Below are 26,937 nucleotides of genomic sequence, written 5' to 3' on the forward strand. Positions count from 1 at the left end.
GTGGAATTAAACTTATGAGTCATACGATGAAACTATGGGAAAGAGTAGTTGAACAAAGATTAAGGTTGGAAACGAAGATCTCAGAAAATCAATTTGGTTTTATGCTTGGGAGATCTACCACAGAAGCTATTTATCTTTTAAGAAGATTAATGGAAAAGTTTAGGGAAAAGAAGAGGGACTTGCATATGATATTTATTGACCTTGAGAAAGCATATGATAGGATACCTAGGAAAGTTCTATGGTGGGTTTTAGAAAAAAAGGGTGTATGTTGTAGGTATACCGATGTCATTAGGGATATGTACGATGGAGTAATGACTAGTGTAAAGACTATAGATGGAGAAACTAGAGAATTTCCAATTACCATAGGTGTACATCAAGGATCTGCTTTGAGTCCTTATCTTTTTGCTTTTGTGATGGACCAATTGACTAAGAGTATTCAAAAGGAGGTTCCATGGTGTATGTTGTTTGCAGATGATATTGTATTAATTGACGAAATTAGGGATGGAGTAGAGGTTGAGTTAGAATTATGGAAAGAAGCTTTGGAATCTAGAGGCTTTAAGATAAGTAGAAATAAAACAGAATATATGAAATGTAATTTTAGTAATGATAGGAAGAATATTAGAGACAAAGTTAAACTTGATGATGAAGAAATAAATAGCACTTGTAGATTTCGATACCTTGGATCTATTATGCAAGCTGAAGGAGAAATTGAAGATGATGTAATGCATAGAGTTAAAGCAGGTTGGGTAAAATGGAGAAGTTCTTCAAGTGTTCTATGTGATCGTAGAATACCCTTAAAATTGAAAGGGAAGTTTTATAGGACAGCTATAAAACCAGCTATGCTATATGGATCAGAATGTTGGGCGACGAAGAAACATAATATCCAAAAGTAAAAGTTGCCGAGATGAGGATGCTTAGATGGATGAGTGGTATAACATTAAAAGATAAATTAAGGAATGAACATATTCGTGGTAAGTTAGGTGTAGCTCCTATAGAAGATAAGATAAGGGAAGGACGACTCAGATGGTATGGACACTTGCAACGTAGGCCTTATAGTGCACCTGTGAGGAAGAGTGACTTAGTTACTGTGGGGGGCAGTAGAAGGGGTAGGGGTAGACCTAAAATAACTTGGGAGGAGATAGTGAGTAAGGATTTAATATCTTTGAATCTATCAAAAGAAATGGTTCATGATTGCATAAATTGGAGGAAAAGGATTCATATAGCCGACCCCACTTAGTGGGACTAAGGCTTGGTTTTGTTGTTGTTGTTGTTGTTGTTGTTTTTTCTTCTGTATTAGCTTCACCTCTTGACATCAATCCCCTCCTGGTCTCTGGATTACAGAGTTCAGATGTCCGTTCATTTCCGTATTGTGAAAACAGGGGTTGTTTTTAATGGTCCCACGATTCTTTTATGTCCTTTTTTGGTACAGTTGCACTAGTTCTCTCTCTCTCTCTCTCTCTCTCCTCTCGCATGCTCCTGCAGATGCTCAAAGTTGTTTTAGCTAGGTTCTGATTTTTGTTAAAGAAATCTTCTTCACTTAGTCTGAAGAGTTTGCAGTTATTAAGTTTTTTTTTTCTTTGGTTGCCCTATGAAAATGCATTCCTCTAACTCTGTTTTATTCATGTGTGTCAGTTGAACTTGTTACTGGACAAGAAAAGGGCTGAAGTTAAAAAAGCTTGAGTAATTTAACAATTGAATGATGATAATGTTGGCTGCAATGTTTTTGATGCAGCATCAGAAACTAGGGCCGTTGATCCTCAGTATGCTAATGGATTCAAAACTACTTTTACTGATGGGTATCCATTCTTGATGATATCCCAGGTTAGTCATTTGAAATGCAAACAGACTTTGGTGTTTTTTAATATCTAAGTTCTGAATTTTGTCAAATGTATCTTTTGTAGGGTTCAATGGATGCACTGAATGAGCTTCTCAAGGAGCCAATGCCAATCAACCGTTTTAGACCCAAGTAAAATATATATATATATATATATATTTATTTATTATATGTATATGGTAGAAGTTTGTGCCGCAATTTAATTTATAGCATCTAGATATTTGTATTGTTGGGCTAGCAGGCATCTCGGTGTTACATGGTCTAACTATGAATTTTTCCTCACTATGATGGCGCCAAGCCCCACTTGGTTCAGCCAATCCTCTACAATCATATTAATTGGTTTAAGTTTATTATCATGCAAGCGGAAAGGCAGAAAAAGCATGCACACCACTACAAAATTTACTGGAGCAACATAGGCATGTAGCTACATAACATATGGTGCATTTGACAAGCCACCAGTTTAACTGCCCAAATATCTTGCAGCATAATCGAAACTAGTGAGTGCAGTAGTGTGGTCAGAGACTATGGCCGCAACCATGTCCATCTCTAACCATGCTGAGCATGCAGTGATGCACTTCAACAACCATTGAATGAGAATGCTATGTGTTTCAAAAAAGCAACATAGTGATTAATCTATGTTAAAGCTTGACAAACATTGGTGGCCCACAACCTAACAGCTTAAGCATTTAGCTTGATATCAGAGCTGGTAACCAGGAAGTCTTGGGTTCTAGTATTGTTGCCTGCTTTTGTCGCATGGTGTTTAAAAATTATTGTATTTCCTGTAATGGGTATTTATCGTTTGTTTCTCTCTCCATGTTCTGTCAGGCCACACTTAACCCATGACAGACTAGCTCTTGATGCAGCCTCGGCATATGAGCTAATTGTCTCCATGCCTTTGGCCATGTCAAGCGATCAAGGGGCTGGCACAAGGCCTTATATATATGGATAAGCACCATATTAACCAAAAGCTTAAGCCTTTGGGTCTTGGGCAAAGTGCTCCAATTTCTTTCTCCCTGTCAATGTGGGACAACTCTGAATTCTTCCTCACCTATCTATTATTAATCTTCTTTTCCTCACGTCTTTGACATGCGACCGCCTTAATATACATAACAAGGATAATGTACTACTTTTCGGGGCAAGCATCTCTCCGAACCCAAACCAGTTACTTGTTAGAGCCAAAGACGTACTTGAATTATTCTGTGTTTTCTTAAACTTCATTCAGAAATCATGACTGATTATTTATTCATTTATTTTTATTTAAATCCATTCACATGTGATTTGTGCTGCTTTTTCCCAGCAACTTTGTTTTCAAACCTTGGAAATTGTCAGTCTAATAATTCAATGTTGCAGCATCCTTGTTGATGGTTGTCAGCCATTTTCTGAGGACTTGTGGAAGGATATGAAGATAAACAAGTTAACATTTCACGGTGTCAAGCTATGTGATCGTTGCAAGGTAAAACTTTATACTCTCATTGAGTAACAGTTGACCTAATTTTGATAAGAATAATGATTGTTTTGCATGTTTCCTATCAGAAAGGGAATTTTATATGAAAAGCAATGGTTCTGAATTTTCTTGCTGAAGTTAATATGCATGATGTGTGTTTCATTATAGCATTTTGGAGTGGAAAAAGAAATGCTATTAACCACTTGGTAGGTTTAATGTTTTTATATCCTCCCCTCACCTCCCTTCAAGTGCATGTTTTAGTATTTCCATGTTGATGAATGCCCAATTGTTTTGCTTGTGTAAGTAAATTTATGATGATGGAGAACATTTAGCATTGCATTGTCTGGTATCCTACTTGTTTTGGGAGCCTCTCTTGTCCCATTTTAGGGTTTCTGGGTGTTTTTGAAAGTCATTTTGGATTTTCCTCTAAGTTGGTTCTTTTATTTCAAGAAGACCAAAGACTATGAGAGCACATTTGTTTGTGTAGCTGTTCGGTTTTTAGCTGTTTTGTTTTAATATGCAAAGTTGAATTTTGTGAATTAAATAATTCATTTTATACATATATTTTAATTAAAATTCAAATAAAATGAATATGTGACTTCAAAATATAATTAAAATAAAAAAGTAAATAAATTTAAAAAAAAACATTTTTACTATTTTTCAATTTTCATGTACAATAAGATTGTTCTTGTAGCACTAAAAAGTGAATTATGAAATATAATGATTTCTATTTTCATTATAATGTTTTCTAATTTCCTGTTTTTTATTATTATTTAAATCATATATATATATATATATATATATATTTCTATTTGATTTAATGAAAACAATGACATTTGTTCAATATTTAATTTTTTTTTTACTTTTATAAGTATTAACTAAATAAGTTGTTGGTTTTTGGTTTTTAGCTTTTATTTCTGGTTTTTAGTTTTTGTTCTAATTTTTTGTTTTTATAATTTTTGACAATGATACCAAACAACCCCTAGAGAATGCCCCCCTTTGGTATAGGTGGCATTTCCTGTTCAATGAAACTAGCCAATTGGGAGGTAAAAAACATGTTATAATATTTTTTGACAATGGAGGACCTGGCTGTAAATTGATGAAGTATCCATTGGACACCTAGAGCAGCGATGCCCGCTATGGTGTCCATTTAAATCCAATGTTATTAAATTTATGACTTATATTAATGAAGAAGCCAGCATGGTGTAACAAGGAAGCTTCAGGATGTTTCAGGATAAAACCGTGACGAAACTGTCAACGGTTACATTGATTTTATCAACAGTTTGCTCGTTTTTTATCATTGGTTTCGTTTCTGTCTGAAACCATCGATGGTTTGCCTTATAACCATTGACGATTTCCCTTCTGTTAAGTTAGTTTTCTGTTTTCGGTAATTAGTTTCTTGTTAGTTGGTAGTTAGTTGGTTTGTCATTTACAATTTTATATGTATATATATGAGGACTATTGATGTACATGTATGTATGCAAGAAATAATACAAGTGAGAGATTCATTTTTCCTCTCCAAGATTCTGTTTTTCCTTCTTTGTTTCTTGTAGTATACTACTTCCTTTATTTTGACATGGTATTAGAGCAAAGTTCTTGTTTTTTGATCGAAGATTTTTGCAATCCATATTTTCTTCATCATGGAGAAAGCCTTGGTTCAATCTTGGTTTCTCAGCCTTTGAATGGTGAGAACTATTATACATGGAGCATATCAATGTTCATAGCTCTCAATGCCAAGAACAAGACGGGTTTTGTGGATGGAACATTTTTTCTGGTTGAAGATTAGTCTGATCCATTGTACATTTTGTGGTTTCGTTGCAACAACATGTTCCTTTCATGGATCTTGAATTCTCTCACACAAGAAATTGCTGCCAGTGTTATCAGCACATCGATTGCTGAAGAAGTTTGGAGGAATCTGAAAATCAGATTCACACAAGGTAATGGCCCCAGTTTGTTTCAACTCAAGAAAGATCTTGCTTTAGTAGTTCAAGATCAATCTTTTTTTAGTTCTTATTACACGAAATTGAAAGTTGTATGGGATGAATTTTCTATTGTGAAACCAATTCCTAGCTATTCTTGCAATCCAGGATGTTCTTGTGGAGCTTTAAAAATAGTGATTGAGCAACATCAAAAGGAATATGTTGTTCAATTTATGATGGGTTTAAATGATTCTTTTACACATATTTGAGGGCAAATTCTGCTCATGGATCCAATGCCATCCATTGATAGAGTTTTATCTCTCACTTTACAAGAAGAACAAAGAAAGGTGGTGGGATCATCCTTGATGATTGAGACTGCTACTTTATTTAGTAAGAATGTTCTTGGAACAATAGCCAAAAATCATCATAAGCAACGTTCCAGGCTAGTTTGTACTCATTGTGGTCTCACTGGGCATACGGTTGACAAATGCTACAAGTTACATGTTGAATCATAGTTTTGATACTAGTGTTAGATTACCAATTTACCTAAAAGCTTAAGCTTTTAGGTTGTGAGTCAACAATGTATATCAAGCTTTAAAACTCCCCTGCACGTGCAGGCCAACAACACTTGCAGAGATAAACACATAATAAATTTTTAAATACCACAGAATAAATGCGGGCGACGAGACTAGAACCAGGACCTCTTGGTAACCAGCTCTGATACCAAGTTAAAGAGCTTATCCTCAAAACCTAGGTGTCAAGGAGAGAGAATTAAGAGGATCTTATATTGGCTTGGGACTGCCCATAGAGGCGATGTGGGACTGCCGCACACCAACATATATCCACCTAGATATCTTTAGAATCCAAGAACCAAAACATCTTCTGCGCATCAAGTTTCATTATCTTCCAATGACCCAGATTGTTCCTCCACAAATCCTCAGTTTCCTTTCACCAAAGAATAGTGCCAACAACCCTCTTCACAAACATCTCAACCCATAGCCATGAATGCTATGAGCAAATCATCTACTGTTTCAAACTCTGAGTTTATCAGGTATGATTAATCTACCTGATTTTGTTTCTAAGCAATCCAGTTCATGGATAATTGATAGTGGTGCTATTGATCACATGGTTAGTTCTATTTCGCATCTCACTGCAATTACCTTTGTTATAAACACGTAAGTTAAATTGCCTAATGGAACATGTGTTCCTGTTACACATATCGGAATCGTGAAAATATCAGATTCATTAGTTCTTCATAATGTTTTGTATGTCCCACTTTCTCTTTTAATCTCATTTCAGTCAAAAGACTCACATAAAATTCATGTTGTTTGCTGTTTCTTTCTCATTCTTGTTTTATTCAGGACCTACACTCATGGAAGACAATTGGAGTGGCTAAGCAAGTAGCTGGACTATAATTCTAGTTTTTTTTCTGCTGAAAATTTCACTTCCACTGTAAATCTTCCCTCTTTTGATCTTTGACATTTTAGACTAGGCCATCCTTCTCTTCATAAGATTCAAACGCTACAAAAGATGTCTCCTAGATATACATATTTCTTCAGATTTCAATTGTAATGTCTGTCCATTAGCAAAACATAAAAGATTGCCATTCAATACTAGTCATTCCATCAGAAATAAAAATTTCGATTTGATACATTGTGATACCTGGGGTCCTTTCTTTGTTGAGTCGATTACTGGTTTTAGATATTTTCTTACAATCGTGGATGATCATTCACGTTGTACTTGGGTATATCTATGAACAAAAAATCTGACCCTCACTCTCAAGTTCAATCAATTTTTAAATTCATAGAGACACAATTTGATATTCATATCAAAACTATAAGGATTGATAGAGGGGCTGAGTTTGATATGCCTGAATTCTACTCTTCTAAAGGAGTCTTGCATTGGCAAACATGTGTCGCTACACCTCAACAAAATGGTGTAGTTGAGCGTAAGCATCAACATCTATTAAATGTGGCAAGATCTCTTAAATTCCATGCCAATTTACCCCTTGTTTTCTGGAGTGAATGTGTTCTCACAGTAGCTTACTTAATAAATAGAACACCTTCTCCTCTTTTATCTGATAAAACACCATATGAGGCGTTATTCTCAAAACCACCAATTTATACTCATCTTAGAGTATTTGGTTGTCTCTATTTTGCATCTACTCTATCTCATAATTGTTCTAAATTTGCACTTAGAGCTCATCCTTGTGTTTTTCTTGGATATCCATATGGCACCAAGGGATACAAACTCTATGATTTAGAAACCAATGTCATTTTCATATCTAGAGATGTAATTTTTTGAGAATCTATATATCCATTCAAAACTGGTCATGATCTACCCACTACGTCTGTAGTCATACTAGTTCCTAAAAAAGATGATCTTGTTCCTATTGATATATTCAAATATCTTATAATTCAGACTATTTTAAACATTCCTTCAGATCCGGTTGATACTATTTCTGTTGTGCCAGACACCCCACTTGTGCCAAACACCAATACTACAACTAATGCTATTGAAAATATAAAGAACTAAAGCAAATGCAGAAACTAATAATAAAAGATAGTAAAAAGAACAAGAAAAAGAATTTAATGAGGTTCGGTACAGAATTACCTATGTCCTTGGGCGCCGATGATCAATCCACTACTTCTTGACAAAGTACAACTTTGAGGTGTGTTTTACAAATGGAGAGTTGAGCTCTGTATATAGCTTCAACCTCAAGTCCAAAAAAACACTTCTCACCAATGTGGGATGAACAAAGAAAAAATTCAAAAACAACTTTTTCTACTAGTGTGGAACTATTCTACCAATGTGGGACAAAAAACAACAAATCTCCACCTTGACGATAAATTCAACAAATTTTTTAGTCACAAACATTTTCTGGAGTTCTACATCATCGACGCCTTCCAAGAATATTCAAACTTGTAGTATATTGATCAAGTCCAAACAATGTTTGAACTTGATTGTTGTCACAATCTTGGTCAATATATTTGCGGGATTTTCAGTTGTATCAATCTTTTGAAGAAGTATCTTGTCTCCATCAATAATATCCTGCATAAAATGAAACCGAACGTTGATGTGCTTCGTTTTTGCATGGTAAGACTTGGTTCCTTGCCAAATGAATTACACTCTGGCTATCACAGAACACAACATGTGCTTCTGAACAACTCTCAGATTTTCAAGTAAACCCTACAACCAAATTGCTTCCTTAACAGCCTCCGAAGCTGTCATGTACTCTGCTTTTGTTGTAGACAAGGTAATGGTAGATTGTAAGATGGATCTCCAACTCACTGGATCATTAGAAAATGAAAAAACATATTCAGTAGTTGATCGACGTTTATCCAGATCTCCTGCAAAATCAGAATCCACATATCCAACAACTCGTTGTTCAATAGTATTATTTTCTCAAATGCTATACTAACATCAATCGTATTCATAATATATCTCAAAATCCATTTCAGAGCTTGCCAATGTCCTTTACCCGGATCATGCATATACTTGCTCACCATACTAACAGCTTGTGAAATATCAGGTCTAGTACAAACCATTGCATACATCAGACTTCCAACAACACTTGCATAAGGAACCTGTGACATATACTTACGTTCCTCATCTGATTTAGGAGATAAAGCCGCACCAAGTTTGAAACGAGGAGCAAGAGGAGTGCTTGCTGGTTTTGACTGCTCAGACATGCCAAAACCCTGTACTAACTTCTTCAAATACTGTTTCTGAGACAAACTAACTCTTCCTCTCATTTTGTCTCTGCGAATCTCGATGCCAAGTATCTTCTTTGCTTCACCAAGATCTTTCATCTCAAACTCTTGATTTAATTGACTTTTCAACTTGTTGATTTCTTCCTTGTTCTTTGAAGCTATCAACATATCATCAACATACAAGAGTAAATATATAAAAGATCCATTTTGTAGTCTACGAAAATAAACACAATGATCATGTTTATTTCTGACGTACTTGTGACCCATCATAAACTGGTGAAATCGTTTGTACCACTGCCTTGGAGACTGTTTTAAATCATACAACGATTTACCCAGTTTACATACCCAATTTTCTTTCCCAGTAACCTGAAATCCATCTGGCTGAGTCATATAGATTTCTTCTTCCAAATCACTATGTAAAAATGTAGTTTTTACATCGAACTGAACTAGTTCAAGATCAAATTGTGCTACCAAAGCCAACAAAATTTGAATGGAAGACTGTTTAACAACTGGAGAAAATACCTCATTATAATCAATGCCTTTCTTCTGTGTGTAGCCCTTAGCTACCAATCTAGATTTGAAGCGAACATTATTTGCATATGGAAATCTTTCTTTCTTTACATAAACCCATTTGCAACCAATTGCTTTCTTACCCTTGGGCTGTTGGGTTAGCTCCCAAGTCTGATTCTGATGAAGAGACTGCATTTCTTTATCCATCGTTCTCTTCCACTTGTCTGATTCAGAGTTCTTCATTGCTTATTTGAAAGTGTAAGGAACATTATCAACCACAACTGGAAGTGCATAGGCCACCATATCAATATACTGAGCAGGTTTTTGAATTTCTCGTCTTGGCCTCTGAGAAACAATTGATTCTTGTTGCTGTGAAGATTCTCGAATTGAAATCTCCTCTTCCTGTACACTATCCCCATCGTAATAGGAGTGTTACCTTGTGCAGTCTCATTTCTCACTGGGTTTCCCAAAATTGTCTCAACCTCCACCTGTCGTTGAGTACCACTGGTCTTCTCTTCAACTCGTGACTCTTTGCGTATTGTTTTCTTCATCATCGCAAGTTCATCAAAAGTCACATCCTTGCAAAATCATTTTTTTTTTGTCTCAATACACCAAAGATGGTATCCTTTTACTCCTGCACTTATCCCCAAGAATATTGCTTTCTTGGCTCTTGGATCCAACTTAGATTCTTTAACATGATAATAAGCCATAGTACCAAATACATGTAAAGAATCATAATCACTAGCAGGCTTTCTAGACCATACCTTATAGGGTGTTTTTCCCTCTATTGCAGATGATGGTAGACGGTTGATGAGATGACACGCATATCCAACAGCCTCAGCCCAAACCTTTTGTCTAACCCAGTATTAGACAACATACATTGAACTTTCTCTAGCAAAGTCTGATTCATGCGCTCTGCCACCCCATTCTGTTGTGTTGTATCTCTAACTGTGAAGTGTTGAGTAATACCTTCATCCGGACATACCTTCATAAATAGGTCACTTGTGTATTCACCACCATTATCTGATCTGAGGCGTTTAATCTTTCTGCCAGTTTGAGATTCAACTAATTTTTTTCACTTAAGGAAAATATCACACACTTCATTTTTATGTTTCATAGAATACACCCAAACTCTTCTGGAAAAATCATCAACAAAAGTGTCAAAATAATGCATTCCACCCAATGAAGCCATTTTTGTGGTCCTATACATTTGTATGGATGTAGTCTAAAATACCTTCAATGTGGTGGATTGCAGTGCCAAATTTCACTTTAGTTTGTTTTCCCAGAATGCGATGCTCACAAAATTCAAGTTTGCACACCTTTGCACCCTTTAACAAACCTTGCTTAGCTAATTGTTGCAAAGATTTTTCTCCTGCATGTGCCAATCGCATATTCCATAACCTGGTTGTATTTGAACCTGCATTTTTCTCAGAAACAAAAGTTATTGAGCCAATAACTGTACTACCTTGTAAAGAATACAAGTTATTTTTTTTATTCCTTTCATCACGACCAGCGCACCTGATTTAATCTTTAAGGTTCCATTTTTCAAAGTGATAGTGAACCCTTTAGATTCCAAGGCACCCAATGAAATCATATTTTTCTTTAGACTTGGAACATACCTAACATCAGTCAAAGTTTTAATAGTTCCATCTTGATATTTCAACTGTATTGATCCTATTCCAGTTGTTTTACAGGTATTATCATTTCCCATAAAAACAACTCCACCATCTAATTCTTCAAAATTAGAAAACCATTCCCTATTGGGACACATGTGATAGAAACAACCAGAATCCAAAATCCACTAACCAAAATAATGTGACGAAAATGTTCTAACAAGATAAAAATCTGACTCACTTTCATCATTATTGGCAATATTGACATTAGAATGTGCTTTGTTCTTATTCTTCTGCTGTAATTTAAGGCAATCTTTCTTCCAATGCCCTCTCTCACGATAAGATGCGCATTCAACTTTTGCAGGTCTCCCATGAGATTTACTCCTCCCATGAGATTTATTCCTCCTTCCAGGCTTACGACTCTGAGATCGTCTCCTTATTGTTAGTGCTTCTGCTGTTTCCTTATGGACCCTCTGATCCTTCTTTCTGCATTCAGTACTAATCAATGCAGTACAAACAACATCAAAAGTAACTTTATCTTTTTCATACAATAAAGTGGTGGTCAGATGTTCATAATCATCAGGGAGAGAGTTTAGTAACAAAATGACTTTATCCTCATCTTTCACCTTTTCATCCAAATTTAACAAATCAGCCAAAATTTTATTGAAAGCATTTATGTGGTCATTAATCAAAATACCTAGTTGATACTGGAAGCGAAACAATTTCTTTTTCAAATAGAGCCGATTTTCCAAACTCTTGGTCATAAATGTATCTTCCAATGTCTTCCAAAATTTCTTTGCAGATGTCTCCCTTAAAACACAATATTTTTGATTTTTAGCGAGACACAGACGAATCATACCACATGCCTAACGATTGATCTTTTCCCAATCTTTGTCACCCTTATCCACTGGTTTATCATCTAAAGTAATATCTAATTCTTGCTGATACAAGATATCCATCACCTCACATTGCCACATACCAAAATTATTGGTACCATCAAATTTCTTTACCTCAAACCGAGCATTAGCTATCATCTTTGACGATGATGTCGAAGCCTAAGAGGTTGGAGTTCGTGTGGACAGAGTTTCTTCTATTGCTGCACTAGTTTCTGCCATCTTCTATATATTCAATAGCAGCCAACAAAGCAAAAGGCTTAGGATGAATACTACGTACCAACTGTGTCTGCTCTGTTTTTTTCCTATGAAATTCCACTTTGACTAGACCGACTTCTAGGGAGTGACTGAGCCGCAATGGTCTCTGAGCACTCGTTTAGACAAGGTCTTTCTTAAGCATCAAACGTGAAATTAAGGATCCTAACAGAGGAACACCTCCGTATCGACACTATTCAACCTAGCTCTGATACTAATTGTTGTGCCGGGCACCCCACTTGTGCCAAACACCAATACTACAACTAATGCTATTGAAAATATAAAGAACTAAAGTAAATGCATAAACTAATAATAAAAGACAGTAAAAAGAATAAGACAAGAATTTAATGAGGTTCGGTACAGAATTACCTACGTCTTTGGTCGTTGACGATCAATTTACTACTTCTTGACAAAGTACAACTTTGAGGTGTGTTTTACAAATGGAGAGTTGAGCTCTTTATATAGCTTCAACCTCAAGTTCAAACAAATACTTCTCACCAATTTGGGACAAACCAAGAAAAAATTCAAAAACAACTTTTTCTACCAATGTGGGGCAAAAAACAACAATTTCCACCTCCATAAATGAACCAGTAAATACTACATCTCCAACTACTTCTCAACAAAATCTTGATTCTAATACTTCACAACCTAAGATTAGAAAATCCACTAGAATTAACAAAAATCCATCATATCTTGTAGACTATCATTGCAACTTAGCTAATATTGATGCCACTTTATCATATGATTTTTTGAGTAAAGGTCTTCTCTTAGGTACTCAATATCCAATTTCAAATTTTCTATCATATTCTAATCTTTCTTGTTTTGATAAAGCATTCACACTTTCTATTTCTTTGCAAAAAGAACCAACATCTTTTCGACAAGCTATTCAACACACTCGATGGTGTAATGCCATGGCTGATGAAATTCAGGCTTTGGAAGATAATAAAACTTGGACTATAACTCCCTTACCTCCTAACGAGCAAGCTGTTGGATGTAAATGGGTTTACAAGATTAAATATAACTCTAATGGTTCTATGGAAAGATACAAGGCTTGATTAGTTGCTAAGTTATACAACAGGAAGGATTGGACTACTTGGAAACTTTTTCACTAGTTGCCAAATTAGTTACTGTACGAGTTTTGTCAGCCATAGCTGCGTCCAAGAATTGGTCTTTGCATCAACTGGATGTCAATAATGCATTTTTGCATGGAGACTCGGAAGAGGAGGCGTGCATGTCCTTACCTCCTGATTTTCATTACAATTTGAAGGGATCATTTGCTCAGTGGGAGTTTCTATTGTTGGCTCAAGCTAATTCCATTAGCTCTCAGCTTGTGTGTAGACTGCATTAGTCTTTGTATGGTCTTAAGCAAGCATCAAGACAATGGTTCTCAAAGTTTTCCTCTGCCTTGCTAGCTCATCGTTTGTTCAATCTTCAGTTGATCACACTTTGTTCACTCGACAAAAAAATAATTCATTTATTGCATTGCTGGTTTATGTAGATGATATCATCATTACTAGTAATGAGGATGATGCTGTAGCTAATTAAGGAAGTATCTTTATTCTCAATTTAAGCTCAAAGATCTCAAACCTTTGAAGTACTTTTTTTGTCTTGAGATTGCTCGTTCCACAAAATGCATTGCGGTCTCACAAAGGAAGTACGCTCTCGAAATATTGTCTGAATCTTGATATTTAGCATGTAAACCAACTTTAATTCTTGTGGACCAGGACTTGAGATTATCCAAAACAGAAGGAGAGCTTCTCTCTGATCCTCTTTGTTTCAGAAGATTAGTAGGAAGACTTCACTACTTGACCATTACAAGTCATTTTCTGTTCAAATATTAAGTCAGTATGTTGCAGATCCCTCTGAAGCTCATTTGGCTGCTGCTCGTCGTGTCTTGAGATATATTAAAAGCAATCTTGGTCGAGGGTTATTCTTTCCATCAGCAAATGATTTATGGTTAAAGGCTTTATGTGATGCAGATTGGGCTGCATGCGGAGACACTAGAAAATCCATTACTGGTTTTTGTGTGTTTCTTGGACAATCCCTCATTTCATTGAAATACAAGAAGCAAAATATCGTGTCTAGGTCTACAATAGAGGCTGAATATCGTGCCATGGCAATGACTACATGTGAAATTACTTGGCTGCAACATTTGTTGAAAGATTTACTTGCACGTCAATGTAAATCAGTTGTGCTTTTTTGTGACAATAAGGCTGCACTGCATATAGCGTGACATGTTTCTTCAGCTGGTCAGTTAGCCGATATATTAACTAAGCCCCTTAGTTAGTCTCTTCTCTAATATACTTTCCAAGATGGGTGTTATAAATATTTACACTCCATCTAAAGGGGGAGTATTAAATTTATAATTTATATTAATGAAGAAGCCAGCTTGGAAGTCAGCATGGTGTAACAAGGAAGCTTCAAGATGTTTCAGGATAAAATCGTCAATTGTTACACTGATTTTATCGATAGTTTGCTCTCTGTCTAAAACCATTGATGACACTGTCGACGGTTACCTTGGTTTTTATTGTCGGTTTTGTTTCTGTTTGAAACCGTCGACGGTTTGTCCTATAATCGTCGATGGTTTCTATTCTGTTTAGTTAGTTTTCTATTTTTAGTAATTAGTTTCTTGTTAGTTAGTAGTTAGTCAGTCTGTCAATTACAATTTTATTTGTATTTATGTCAAATCCAAGGAAGACTCACTAGAAAGCAGTGAAGTGGATTTTTGAGATATTTACGTGGCACTATTGATAAGTGCCTATGTTTCGGCAAAGGAGATTTGAAAATTTGAGGATATGTTGATGTCAATTTTGCAAGTGAAATTGATCATTGCAGAAGCACCATTGGATATGTGTTCACTGTTGGCACAACAGCTGTTAGTTGGATGTCACAGATATAGAAGATTGTTGTTTTATCCACTAAAGAAGTTGAGTATGTAGCAGTGACAGAAGCCAGTAAAGAGATGATTTGGCTTCAAGGTTTGTTAACAGAGCTCGAAATAAAGCAGGAAAGAAATGTTTTGCACATCGACAGTCAAAGTGCGATACATCTGGTAAAAAACTCTGCATTTCATTTCAGAACCAAACACATTGGATTACGTTATCATTTCGTTAGATCTCTATTAGAGGATGGAGTGTTGACACTAGAAAAAATATAAGGTAGTAGGGATCCGGCAGATATGTTGACAAAGGTGGTGACTACAGAGAAGTTGAAGTTGTGCTCAATTTCAGCTGGTCTTCATGCTTGAAAATAGATTTGAGCACATCATTATCTATATGCTGGTTGAGATAGTATCTCCATCTCCAAGTGAGAGATTGTTAAGTTGAAATGGAAATGGAGAAATGGAAATGGATTAAATGGAAACGGAAAATTAAATGGCCTTGAAGAGGATGAGTTGTAGATGAAAATGAGCCATGGAGGAGCCAACTTTCATGCGCTAGAATGATAATGCCCGTGTGCTAAAAGATAACCCATTAAATATCCTAATTACTTCCTTGCTTTCCTATCCATTCAATATAGCTATATAATGAAGCAATTGTACGTGAATGTGAATATGGTGAAGTGAATGAGCGAGGAGTGTGAGAGTGCTGAAGGTGAGAGATAGAAAAGTGTGAGAAGAGTTGAGTTGAGTGTGTGTCTCCTCCTCTTGTTTTTCTCCCAGGTTATAGTATATCCGGTGTGCTCCGTGAACGTAGGTCACATTAGACCGAACCACGTAAATCTGGTGTTCTTATTTTTTGTGCTTATTTTTGTGTGTGTGATTATTGTTTCTAAATCCCTAACACAAACTTGCTTTTTATTCTAACATGAGAGCTCAAAGTCTTCTAGTGGAAGGCAATCATTAGTGCAGTATGTTGCGTTCAGGTAAACAAGTGAAAAGGCTTGCTGGAAGGGTCTTGCTTTGATGAGGCTGGATTGTTAGACTTGTCTTGAGAGAAAGGGCCTTTCTTGGATGGGGCTGAATTACTACAGTTAGTAAAAACAGTTCCTTTTGATAATATGGAGGGAATGTAGAGGTTGCATCAGGGTTTTGGTATTTTGGGTAAGGACATAATAGTTGAACTTTCCTAATGGTTTTTCATGTCCAAGAAGGTCAATAGCTAGATTTCTTGCTTCATACCTTCCTTTTTAACTATTTTGCTGGATATATTTTTTCTGCCTTCTTTATTTGTTGTATCATCATCATCATCTTGATCATTCATGCTGGTCTGGTTAGGCACCCAAGAAGGGGGGGGGGGGTTGAATTGGGTGATATAAAACTTTTTTTTTTCTTTTTCACAATAAATTCAAATTTCAATCTTTCTTACTTGATTAATGGATCACATGCAATATTCAATGAATGATTTAATCTTTAGAATCACTAAGTTAATTGAACAATAGATTAAATAAAATAACAAACAGATTTATCAAATTATCAAGTTAGTTGATAATATGAGAAGCACAATCAGAGTATATATTGCTTAATGAATAATATGGTTAATGGAAACCCTCAAAATGAAGACTGAAATCCAATCATTAAGTCGATTGATCAATGATGACTACTATATAAACTCACAATCCAACCATTTATTTGATTGATCAAGGATGTTTAAAAAAAGTGCACAATCAAAATATAAAACACAGAGAGATAAGAGTGATATGTAGATTTTATAGTGCTTTGGTCTTTAATCAACGTCCACTCTCTAAACAAACATGTTTGAGCTTTCAACTAATACTTGTAGTATTACAAATTCAGGACAACTGTCTTATGTTGTTGAACATCTATCTACCACCCGTGCCATAGCACCAGGTATAATAAAGCTCTATGGGGTGAATGTAACTCCGTCATGACCCTTGGCCAAAACACTCTGCCTATGCACTTCAAGAACACAGTCCCAGTTGGGTTAACACCCAATACCTAGTGCTGAAACACTCCAGGACACTGTCCCAATTCGTGATAACATCCAAGACAAATAGCAACAAAGTAGTAAACCTTTAAGGTCTTTTTCTAGCTCACTCAAATAAGTTATGAGATTCAGAAACCATGAGTTTAAAGAGCCTTGTTGAAGGATTCAACCTATTAGTTAGGATATGTAATAAAACCGAGTTATAGTAGGAAAACAACCAATTTGAACAAATAGTAGCGTGTAAAATAGTAGCATGACTTCTATGCTCATCTGCTGTGTCTCTCTCCACTTCAGTCAGTCTTGGCTAGTATATATAGGCGAGTGGTCGGAATCTTCTTCTAGGTTCACGTAGTTGATTGTTAATGTCCAGCTGAAGAAGGAAACTTCTGGCCGTTAAATGATCCATGCTTTATTCTCGTATTTGAATTTCAAACATTAGAACTTTGTTTTGGAAGATTCAACATCTATAGTATATCTAGAAAGGAGTCTGTGAAACAAAGTCTGCAAGCGAGTATGTGACTGCATCTGCAAGTGCATTTGTGACTGCCTCTGCAAATATATTTGTGATTGAGTTAGACCAGCTTTGGTTTGAATTTTCATGTCTAATGGGAAAATCCTTTAAGATAGGGAATGTTAGAGCTCAATGAGTTCTAGGGATTTGATATTCCACAAATATAGCAATTCCAATGAAGTTAAGACAAATCGGAATTTAAATTTGAATTGTATCAATTTAAGCTCTTACCATTAGCTTAATAAGAAATCTAATCAAGATCATAATCAGGTTATGATATAGGAAAAATATTCAACTAAAAACATATCACTAAGCTATCATTCATCAGTGGATCTGTAAATGAGTCTATGAACAAGTTTGTGAATGAGTCTGTGAGAGTCTGTGAAGGAGTCTGTAATAGAGTTTGTAAATGAGTTTGTGACAGAGTTTGTGAATTAGTCTGATAGAATCTGTAAATGAATTTGTGATAGAGTTTGTAAATGACTTTGTGACAGAGTTTGTGAATGAGTCTATGGTAAGAATCTGTGAATGAATTTGTGACAGTTTGTAAATGAGTCTGTAACTCATATATATTTATCACATAATTATAACATATCACACATAAATGAATATATCACATGATCAATACATGTCACACACATATATTATCAAACATATCACATGGTTATCAACAGGATTTGTCACTCATAAAAAATTAACTCCCAACATTCTCTTCATTTTTGATGATGACAACATTTTATACATTATGCTCCCCCTTTCAATATGTACTGTATATGTGAATTTCCTCTTTACAATCATTGAATAGTAAAACATTCACATATAGCATAATCAAACATAATTTAATTATCTCAATTAGGTATATAATATATATTTTGTCATTCATCACGCATGTTTTGTCAATCATTAAAATTCAGTTCCAACAATTGAGGCAAACTTAAGAAGTGCAATCAACATCCCAACAGCAGTGGCTTATTTTAGTGTCTTTAAAATAGTATTTTGGAGTTGAGTTCAAATTGAAGTATTTTATTGGGGAGGGCAGTGTGCTGTCAGAACAAAGGCTGATGGTTGGTAAGGATAATTGAAATCAACAGATGCATTATTGTTTCCCAATGAAAGTCGAATACCTTGAATTGGTTGTGAGATGAAGCTGAGTTTTTCAAATTTTGTCACCTATTTGTTTGAGGGAGCTTCACAATGTCTTCTCTATAAAGCTAACAAGGAACATAATGCAACTGGGATAAGAATGAGAGGTTAGTCGGATAGAGAAAGCATTACTAGGGATAAGCCAAAGTAGAGATAAACGGACCAAAGCCACTTCTTTGATAAGGACTTTGTAAGAGTAAAAAAAGGAAGGGGAGGCATAGAGTAGAGGACTATCATGGAGGTTCTAGATTGCAATAGCCTTATTTTTTTGTCTTGTTTTAGCAATGTCAAAATGGCTCATCCCTAATACTGCCCATAGCACAAATTGCGATTATGGCTTTGATAATCAAATATGATACTATATATTATAGTTCACCTACCGAAGACAGACAAAAGAAGATATGCCAGCCAGCTTGTCTCTCCAATGGGATGATGTCTGTCAAGACTTTATTGTAGGCAATCTGTTGTGTGACCCTGTTGACTAGAGATCCTTAAAAGGACAAAAACTTTCTCATATAAAGAATTAGGGGCCATTTATCTATTTATTTATATATTATTTCTGAAGTTGGGAAGGATATGGTGCAACATTTTTCAGCTAATTTGTTTTTTCTTTCTTTTGTCTCTTTCAATTTATTATTATTATTATTATTATTATTATTTTATCTTATGTTTTTAATCCTAGTCTCTCTCTTCGTGTGATTGGTTCTATTTTCACTGAAAAATTATTAGACACACGGGTTTATACACCGAATTGAATATGATTTTGTCATATGCATGTATTTAACTAAATTAAGTATTTTTTTTTTATACATGGCAAAATCATTTTAAATTCAGTTATATACCCGGCGTATGTAATATTTTCACTTTCATTATTCCCCTCTTTACATCCTCAGATTATGTTTACATAAATAAAATTATAAAACTAATCTAAATTATTGGCAACGACTTTTTTATCCTTTATTTATATTTACATACACTAAAAATTAGACTTAATTCATATTCATTAAAAAGGTATAGAAATGTGTATATAATGTTACATTTATTTTTACATACATTTAAACTTGTAAAAGTGATTCAAATTATTTTTAAGATTATTGAATTAAGTCAAATTAAAATTACTAAAAAAATATAAAAATATGTATACCAGGTTATATTTACATTTATGTACATTAAATTATAAAAGTAATTGAAATTATTTTTAAAAATATAGAGATGTATATCGCTTATTGATTTTTAAGAAGATGTAATGTGCATTCATATTCTACTATAGAAGTAGAGTAAAATAAAATGTGCTTTGTCGATGTTTAAGTTTGTGTACTGGTTATAAATACTTGTGCACAAATTTTACTAAGATTCTATGGCATTTGTAATATAAAAAAAAAAAAATTAATTAAACTTTGAATTAGTAGACTATTTCTAAATTTTAGAACAAATCCACTATGTTTGTATTTTCCAAATGAGATTTAAAGTAATTAATAAGGACTTATATTAGAATATTAATCCATTGTATCTTAGTTCTTTCAATTTTATTAATTTTTTTTTGTGTGTTTTTTCATACACCTAATCTGGAGAAAAAAATATGTTCCATTGCTGTGCATGTTCCTGTTTAATATATGAAAGTCTATATTTTATTTTTCAGATAACAAGAATTCCATTAAAGACTAAAACAGTATAAAATATGTCATTCTATATTTTATATTGTTTTATATTTATAATTTCTTAAATTTAAACTTCACTTATAATCGATAAAGTAGTAAATTATGAAGTAGTAAATGGATGATTCTTCTCATCAATAGCAACTAAAGCTTACTTGTAATATATGCTATATTAAATAAGTTCCTATTCACTAAATTATTTGAAGCATTAGCATGTAGGATTCTATAATCAAAACATGTGAATCTGCATTTTTTAAAACAATTTTTCTAATGCAAAAAAAATGAATTCACAAACACTTTCTGTAATCTTTGTAAAGTTGTTACACAACAATCTAGCAGAATGAACATTTTTTCTTCTTTTCATTTTTAAAGCGTGCTTGGTTAATCAACTTCTTATTTTCTTTTCCTTTACTTTTGCTAAGTAAAATCCTTGTTCCAAACGGGCCTTAAAGGCATGTTCATTTTTGTATTTTAAAACTTAATAAGATAATAAAAATAAATGCAGTTTTACATAATTATTGTATTTTTAAACTCAATATTATAGTGTCTAAGAACAGTTTTAAAAGAGGGCGGCACCTCCTTTACTTTATTAGAAAATTCCTTTCTTATGACGGAGGAAAACCGTGGTTCCAGCAAAGCAAATTACAAATAGATAGAAACTAAACGTAACGAAAAGGAAAACGAAGACAAAACAAAACATTAGACTCTTAAATTAGGGAGACTAATTTTTTCAAAGTATAGTTGACAACTATAGTTGTATCAAAGTATAGTTTACAATCACAATTGAAAATTATAAAATTTAGTTCTCAGTTTTTCACATTGGTGTAAAGTAGAAATTAAAAATATGAAACTAGCAGCATGGATAAATGCATCACTTACATTTTCATTGTATTGCTATAAAGGATAAATGCATCACTTATATTTTCATTGTATTGCTGTAAAGGATAAATGCATCACTTATATTTTCATTGTATTGCTGTAAAGACAAAAAAAATTGAAGAATGATACCAGATATCCTCTTTGTATGTTCTCGCACACAAATAAAAATTGATTTTGTCACAGTCACCCCATTAGAAGATTGATGATGCTTTATCCACAGATACCCACAATTAATCAAGAAAATGGGATTACTGAGTCTGAGCCAAATAGAACTCTCATGAGCTTCCGGTCAGATGAAGTCTTGCGACCAACTCAGAAAAAACGGGGAAGGGTGAGTCTCAAATGTAAATTCTTAGCTTTATATTTGAGAACATAGATTTTGGATCTCGAATTTGATTTACATAAATTTAGATAAAATATTATATAAAATTATATTTGTAAATCTGTACAAATTTAAATTTAAGAGACAAAATTTGTGATCATGAAAATGAATCAATATTGGAATGCTCAAAACTGCATGTTTTGCAGATATACTTTGGACAGAATTTGGTTTGCCCTGAAGCCCTGACCCAAGCAAAGGGAAGGATTGTTAAGGTCGGGGATCCTGTCCGCGTCCTTAAGATGGTCTCCTCTCCTGCTGAAGCTGCTGCCGCCTGAACCAACTCCTCATCATATTATGAATACTGGTAGTGTAGTGTGTGGCTTCTTAAATTTGTACTGCAGGGGTGTGCAAGGTGTTAGTGATAATAACTCAATGATAGCAACGAGGGTTTAGCTTGCTCTGATACCATGATAGAGAGAGAGAGAGCAAAAGATTGGGAAAAGAAAAAGCCTTCATTGAATCATTAGAGTTCTACAAGAGATAAAGGTGGCTCATGTAGTCTCCAAGAATAAAAGGAAAAAAAGACTATTCTATCCTGATATAATGTAAATAATCATTATCACTGGCACAATGAGTGGATCATACTGTTGAGTATGGTTCAAGTTCAACTTGTGCATAGAACAAGTTCTCTCTGGTTTCTACCCAAATAAGTAAATAAATATAGACAACTGTTTGCTGGTTTCTACTATGTTCATTAAATGTCGAGCTTCTTCTTCAGCTTCTATATATATATATATATATATATATATATATATATACACACACACACACATATATATTTGCTTTATATTAATATTTATATATATTTGCTGCACAAAATTCGACTTACAAGGATGACCATTTCAAGTTTGTTGCTCTACAAATCCCCAGGGGCCCAGAGTAATATATAGGGCATAATTATACCAGAAGCAAAGGTGCAATTTCAGTTATAGATCAACAACTTGTAGAGCAAATTAGGCAAATTTGTCAGTGATTTGGAAATAATCAAATTATAGGATTATTCATGAATAGAAATTAATTAGTATGATGTGTTTTTACTAAATAATATTGTTTACATTTATTTGTTTCGTAGGCAAGAATGGAACGGAATTAGTCCTCGTAATATTTATATAACAATCGAATCACTTTTCATTCTCATTGCATTCATTTGAGCATACTAAATTATTTATACCTTATTACTGTTGCCTTTGATACCAAGTATCACCTAACTTATTAAAACTAGAGAATTTGAACACATGATAGATCTACTAAAAATTAAGGTAGTGTTTGGTTTACAGTTAAAATTAGAATCGGAATCGGTATTCACTGGAATTGGAAACGGAATGTCAGATTCCTCTCTCATGTTTGGTTCGGCAAGGAATCAAAATCAAAATTGTATCATATTGTTGGTATATGTAAAGATAGGAATCGGAAATGAGTTTAATTTATCAGTTATGTCATTATAGTATAAAAAATTTATTCAATTAATAACAACATTATAAATACGTAATTATTACATACTATTATTTTATTAAGTGATATAATAAATATTTTTTTGTAATAAAATCATTTTGATAATTATGTTCTTGAGTATAATTTGCATATTATTATTATTATTATTATTATTTTGTTTTAACTATATTATTAATATTATATTTTATCTTATATTTATAATTATTATTTTTAATATGTAATTTATTAAATGTAAATAAAAGTATCATGTATTATAACACTATAACATAATTTATTATTTAATATAAAATAATAATTTAAAAAGCAACCACCATAGCATTATATTTTATTACACTATTATTTTATTCTTTTTTATATATTATATTATTATTAAAATTTATTATTATATATTTTAATCAATGATATTAATAATTAATATTTTATTTTATTTTAAGATTATACATAATAATAACCACAAATATATCATAGTATTCTATAATTTAAATACTATTCAACTATTTTTTATGTGTTATAATATTATATATAATATAAATATTAATAATAATGATTAAAATATTTTATATTAAAAATATTATTATATATTTATATTCGATGATGTTATAATATTAATATTATTTTTTAGATTTATGTAATATATTATATTATATAGAGTATTATATTAATATTATTTTTTATATTTATGTAGTATATATCTTGTTATATTATATATAATATTATATCATATATAATATGTGCAAGTATAAAATATTTTTCTATGCTATATCATTATTAAATTTTATTATTATATATTTACTGATGATAATAAATATTTTTTTTGATTTTATTTTTTATTTTTTAAAGATAAAAATAATAATATAATAAATCAATAATTTTATTTATTTTTAAGATAAAAAATAATAATATAATAAATTAATAATCATATTACAAGTATATCATATTATTTAACATTTAATATTATTCTATTAATTTTTACATGTTATAACATTATTGTATATAATAAAAAATAATAATTATGATTTAATATTTACATTAAAATATATTAAAATATTTTAAATATTAATAATGATATCATAATATTAATATTATTTTTTAAAATTTGTGTAATATATGTACTATATTATATTAATATAAATTATCGTATTATAATAAATACTATGTTTCTAGGAATCAAAATTTGATTCCAAAGTAAAAGTTAGGAATCAAAATGTAGGAAAAAGAGGAATCCCATTCCTACATGGAATGAGAATCGAAATAAGATTACCGAAAAACAAATATTAGGAATGGGAATCAACAATTCTGATTCTGATTCCTCGAGTTGATTCCCAATTACTAAACACCACCTAAAAGTAAATTTATTAATGATGCATGAGATTGTCCTCTCCTTTTGTTTCTTTTGTGTGGCTTATGGCAAGCCCCCCTATTCCCTAGGGTTGTTAACATATATAGAGGCTTTTCGTCATATAAAAACAAATTGTAAATTCATGAACTCAAATTACAAAGTTATTAATGATTAGTTTAATGGATGATGGCTCTACTAGTGCTCAACCTTGAGCCATCACAATATCAACTCAAAAACCTAGTAGAATGGCAACCAATTTGCACTACTTGTAGGTCTATTCTCTCAATGATAATTATTTTAAAACATTTTTGATCCTTTATCTTAGTTTCTTTTTTTGGTTGATCTCCCTTTTCTCGCCATTTCTGGGTTTTTTTTTTTAAAAAAATGGTGTTGTTTAGATGTTCCACTTTTGGTTTTCAACATTTGCTAGGTGTGACTTCTTCTATTGATGAATTGGTGGTCCACTTTCCTTCTGTCAATATCAAGAATATGCATCACCATCTCAATCCCATCTATGATATATATCATACTAAATATTAAGCATCATCATGGAGATCTTAATCTTTCAGTGGATTTTATGACATTGAAAGAAATGTAGGTCACCACAAAGGTTAAGAAAGGGAAATAATGGACTTAAACTACCCACGAGGTGATCTTCACACATGAAGTTGATGGAACTTGTTTCATTTAAATAAGCTACCTATGCACCTTTTCAGGATTAGACATTATATAGTTCAAGCTTATGTGTCTTTTTAATGGAGCAGCAGTTTATAGGACATTTCGTCAGTAGCCAAAAAATGGAAAAAACCTCGGCTCATCTAATGAGTCTTTTTCCAAGGGGAAAAGGAGACACTAAAAGAGTTCATGCATTCTTTTTTCAATGTCACCTTATAGATTCGAAACTTGTATCATGGGGTGGCCGTGGCGGCTTTGACGATGGCTCTTCAGCAAGGGGAATTCCTAAATTCTCTAGGGAAGAAACCCCCAGTAGAGAGCTGATGATGTGAGCCCAAAAATACATTAATCTAGAAGAGTTCATGACCACAAGAATAAGTCAAACCAATTTAAAAAGGAAGGGCCTAAGAGATATTGATGAGGCAGCCAAAGTGGGGAAGAGACAAGAAAGTAGTAAGCAACTTAGCAACCAAAGGGAGATAGGACCACACCAAAGTTCTAATATTATAGCCCCCTGAATGTCTCCTGAACCAGTGTAGTGATGCACATTAGGGAGAAAGGCTACATATCCTAGCCAAAACCCATGTGTACGCCTTCATATAAGAGAAACACCTTAAAATTCTGCAAATTTTATAAAGATCATAGGCATGACGTAGAAGAGTGTGTTCACTTGAAAATTGAGATTGAAGTTCTTATAAGAAAAGGATACTTTTCAAATTTTACAAAAAGGAGTGATCATTGAGCTGAAGCACGTAGTCACCAAAAGCCAGAAGATTAGAAAAAAAAAAAGATCAAGTTGTGGGAGAGATTGCTGTGATTTTTAGGGGACCAGCCGTGGAGGGGACAACGGAAGTGCCAGGAAGAGATATGCAAAGCATATTTTTCTAACGGAGGATCAGATGCAGCTCTATAAAAAGCAGAAGCAAGAGGAGATCATCTTCTTCACCAAAGACGATGAGGTAGGAGTGCAACAACCACATGACGATGCCTTGGTGGTATCTCTACTCGTCGCTAATTATTGGGTAAGGAGGGTGCTGATAGACAATGGAAGCTCAACTGACATAATTTTTCTATCGGTTCTACAAGAAATGAAGATAATAAGGGAACGTTTGAAGCCTATCTCAACATCCTTAGTTGTATTTGGAGGAAACGTGGTACATCTTTTGGGTACAATCACACTTCCCCTAAATACGGGGACACCCCCGTAGCAAGTCACTTTCATGACTAATTTCTTGGTGATAGACCGTCCTTCTATCTACAAATAATAGTGGGAAGCCTAGCACTTAATGCAACTCATGCTATAGTCTTTACCTATCATCTAAATGTTAAGTTTCCCACCCCAAACGAAGTGGGAGAAATAAAAGGGGATCAGATGGCAGCTCGCAACTGCTAAATAATGGCGTTGAAAGGAAAAAAGAGAAGGGTAGAAGACCTTGACCATAGAAGATCTGGAGGTGAGAGGTGAGTACTCCCATATCAGCACACTAGATGAGGAGTTGGTCAGCGTTTCAATTAAAGACGACCAAGAAAAATACATCTATATTGGAAAACAATTACCAAATTCATTAAAAACAAAGCTGGTGGGGTTATTAGGTGAGTATGTAGACATCTTCACCTGGTCTGCCAATGATATGCCGAGGATCGATCCTGCAGTCATCGAGCATAGATTGGAAGTAGACCTTAACCATCATCCTATAAAGTAGAAGAAGAGGAGCTTTGCTTTAGAACGAATCAATAAAATTGATGAGGAGGTAAAGAAACTTTTGAAGGCCAATTTCATTAGGGAAGTCAACTACCTAGAATGGCTCAACAACATAAAAATGTCAAACGGGAA

The 26,937-nt window shown here is 33.6% G+C and overlaps 1 protein-coding gene across 1 annotated transcript in view; it reads left to right on the top strand.

The window, feature by feature from the left end:
• The window catches only part of LOC131160155 (uncharacterized), a 34,960-nt gene extending 12,640 nt beyond the window's left edge, over positions 1–22,320 (top strand). Inside the window, exons 4-8 of the mRNA XM_058115527.1 lie at positions 1,733–1,821; positions 1,902–1,966; positions 3,185–3,287; positions 21,476–21,586; positions 21,784–22,320. Of these exons, the coding sequence (XP_057971510.1) occupies positions 1,733–1,821; positions 1,902–1,966; positions 3,185–3,287; positions 21,476–21,586; positions 21,784–21,912 (497 nt within the window). The 3' untranslated portion in view covers positions 21,913–22,320. The remainder of the gene's footprint in view (positions 1–1,732; positions 1,822–1,901; positions 1,967–3,184; positions 3,288–21,475; positions 21,587–21,783) is intronic.
• The last annotated feature ends 4,617 nt before the right edge of the window (positions 22,321–26,937 follow it).

The sequence above is a fragment of the Malania oleifera genome, chromosome 7 (genome assembly GCF_029873635.1).
Source record: "Malania oleifera isolate guangnan ecotype guangnan chromosome 7, ASM2987363v1, whole genome shotgun sequence".
NCBI classification, from domain to species: Eukaryota; Viridiplantae; Streptophyta; class Magnoliopsida; order Santalales; family Ximeniaceae; genus Malania; species Malania oleifera.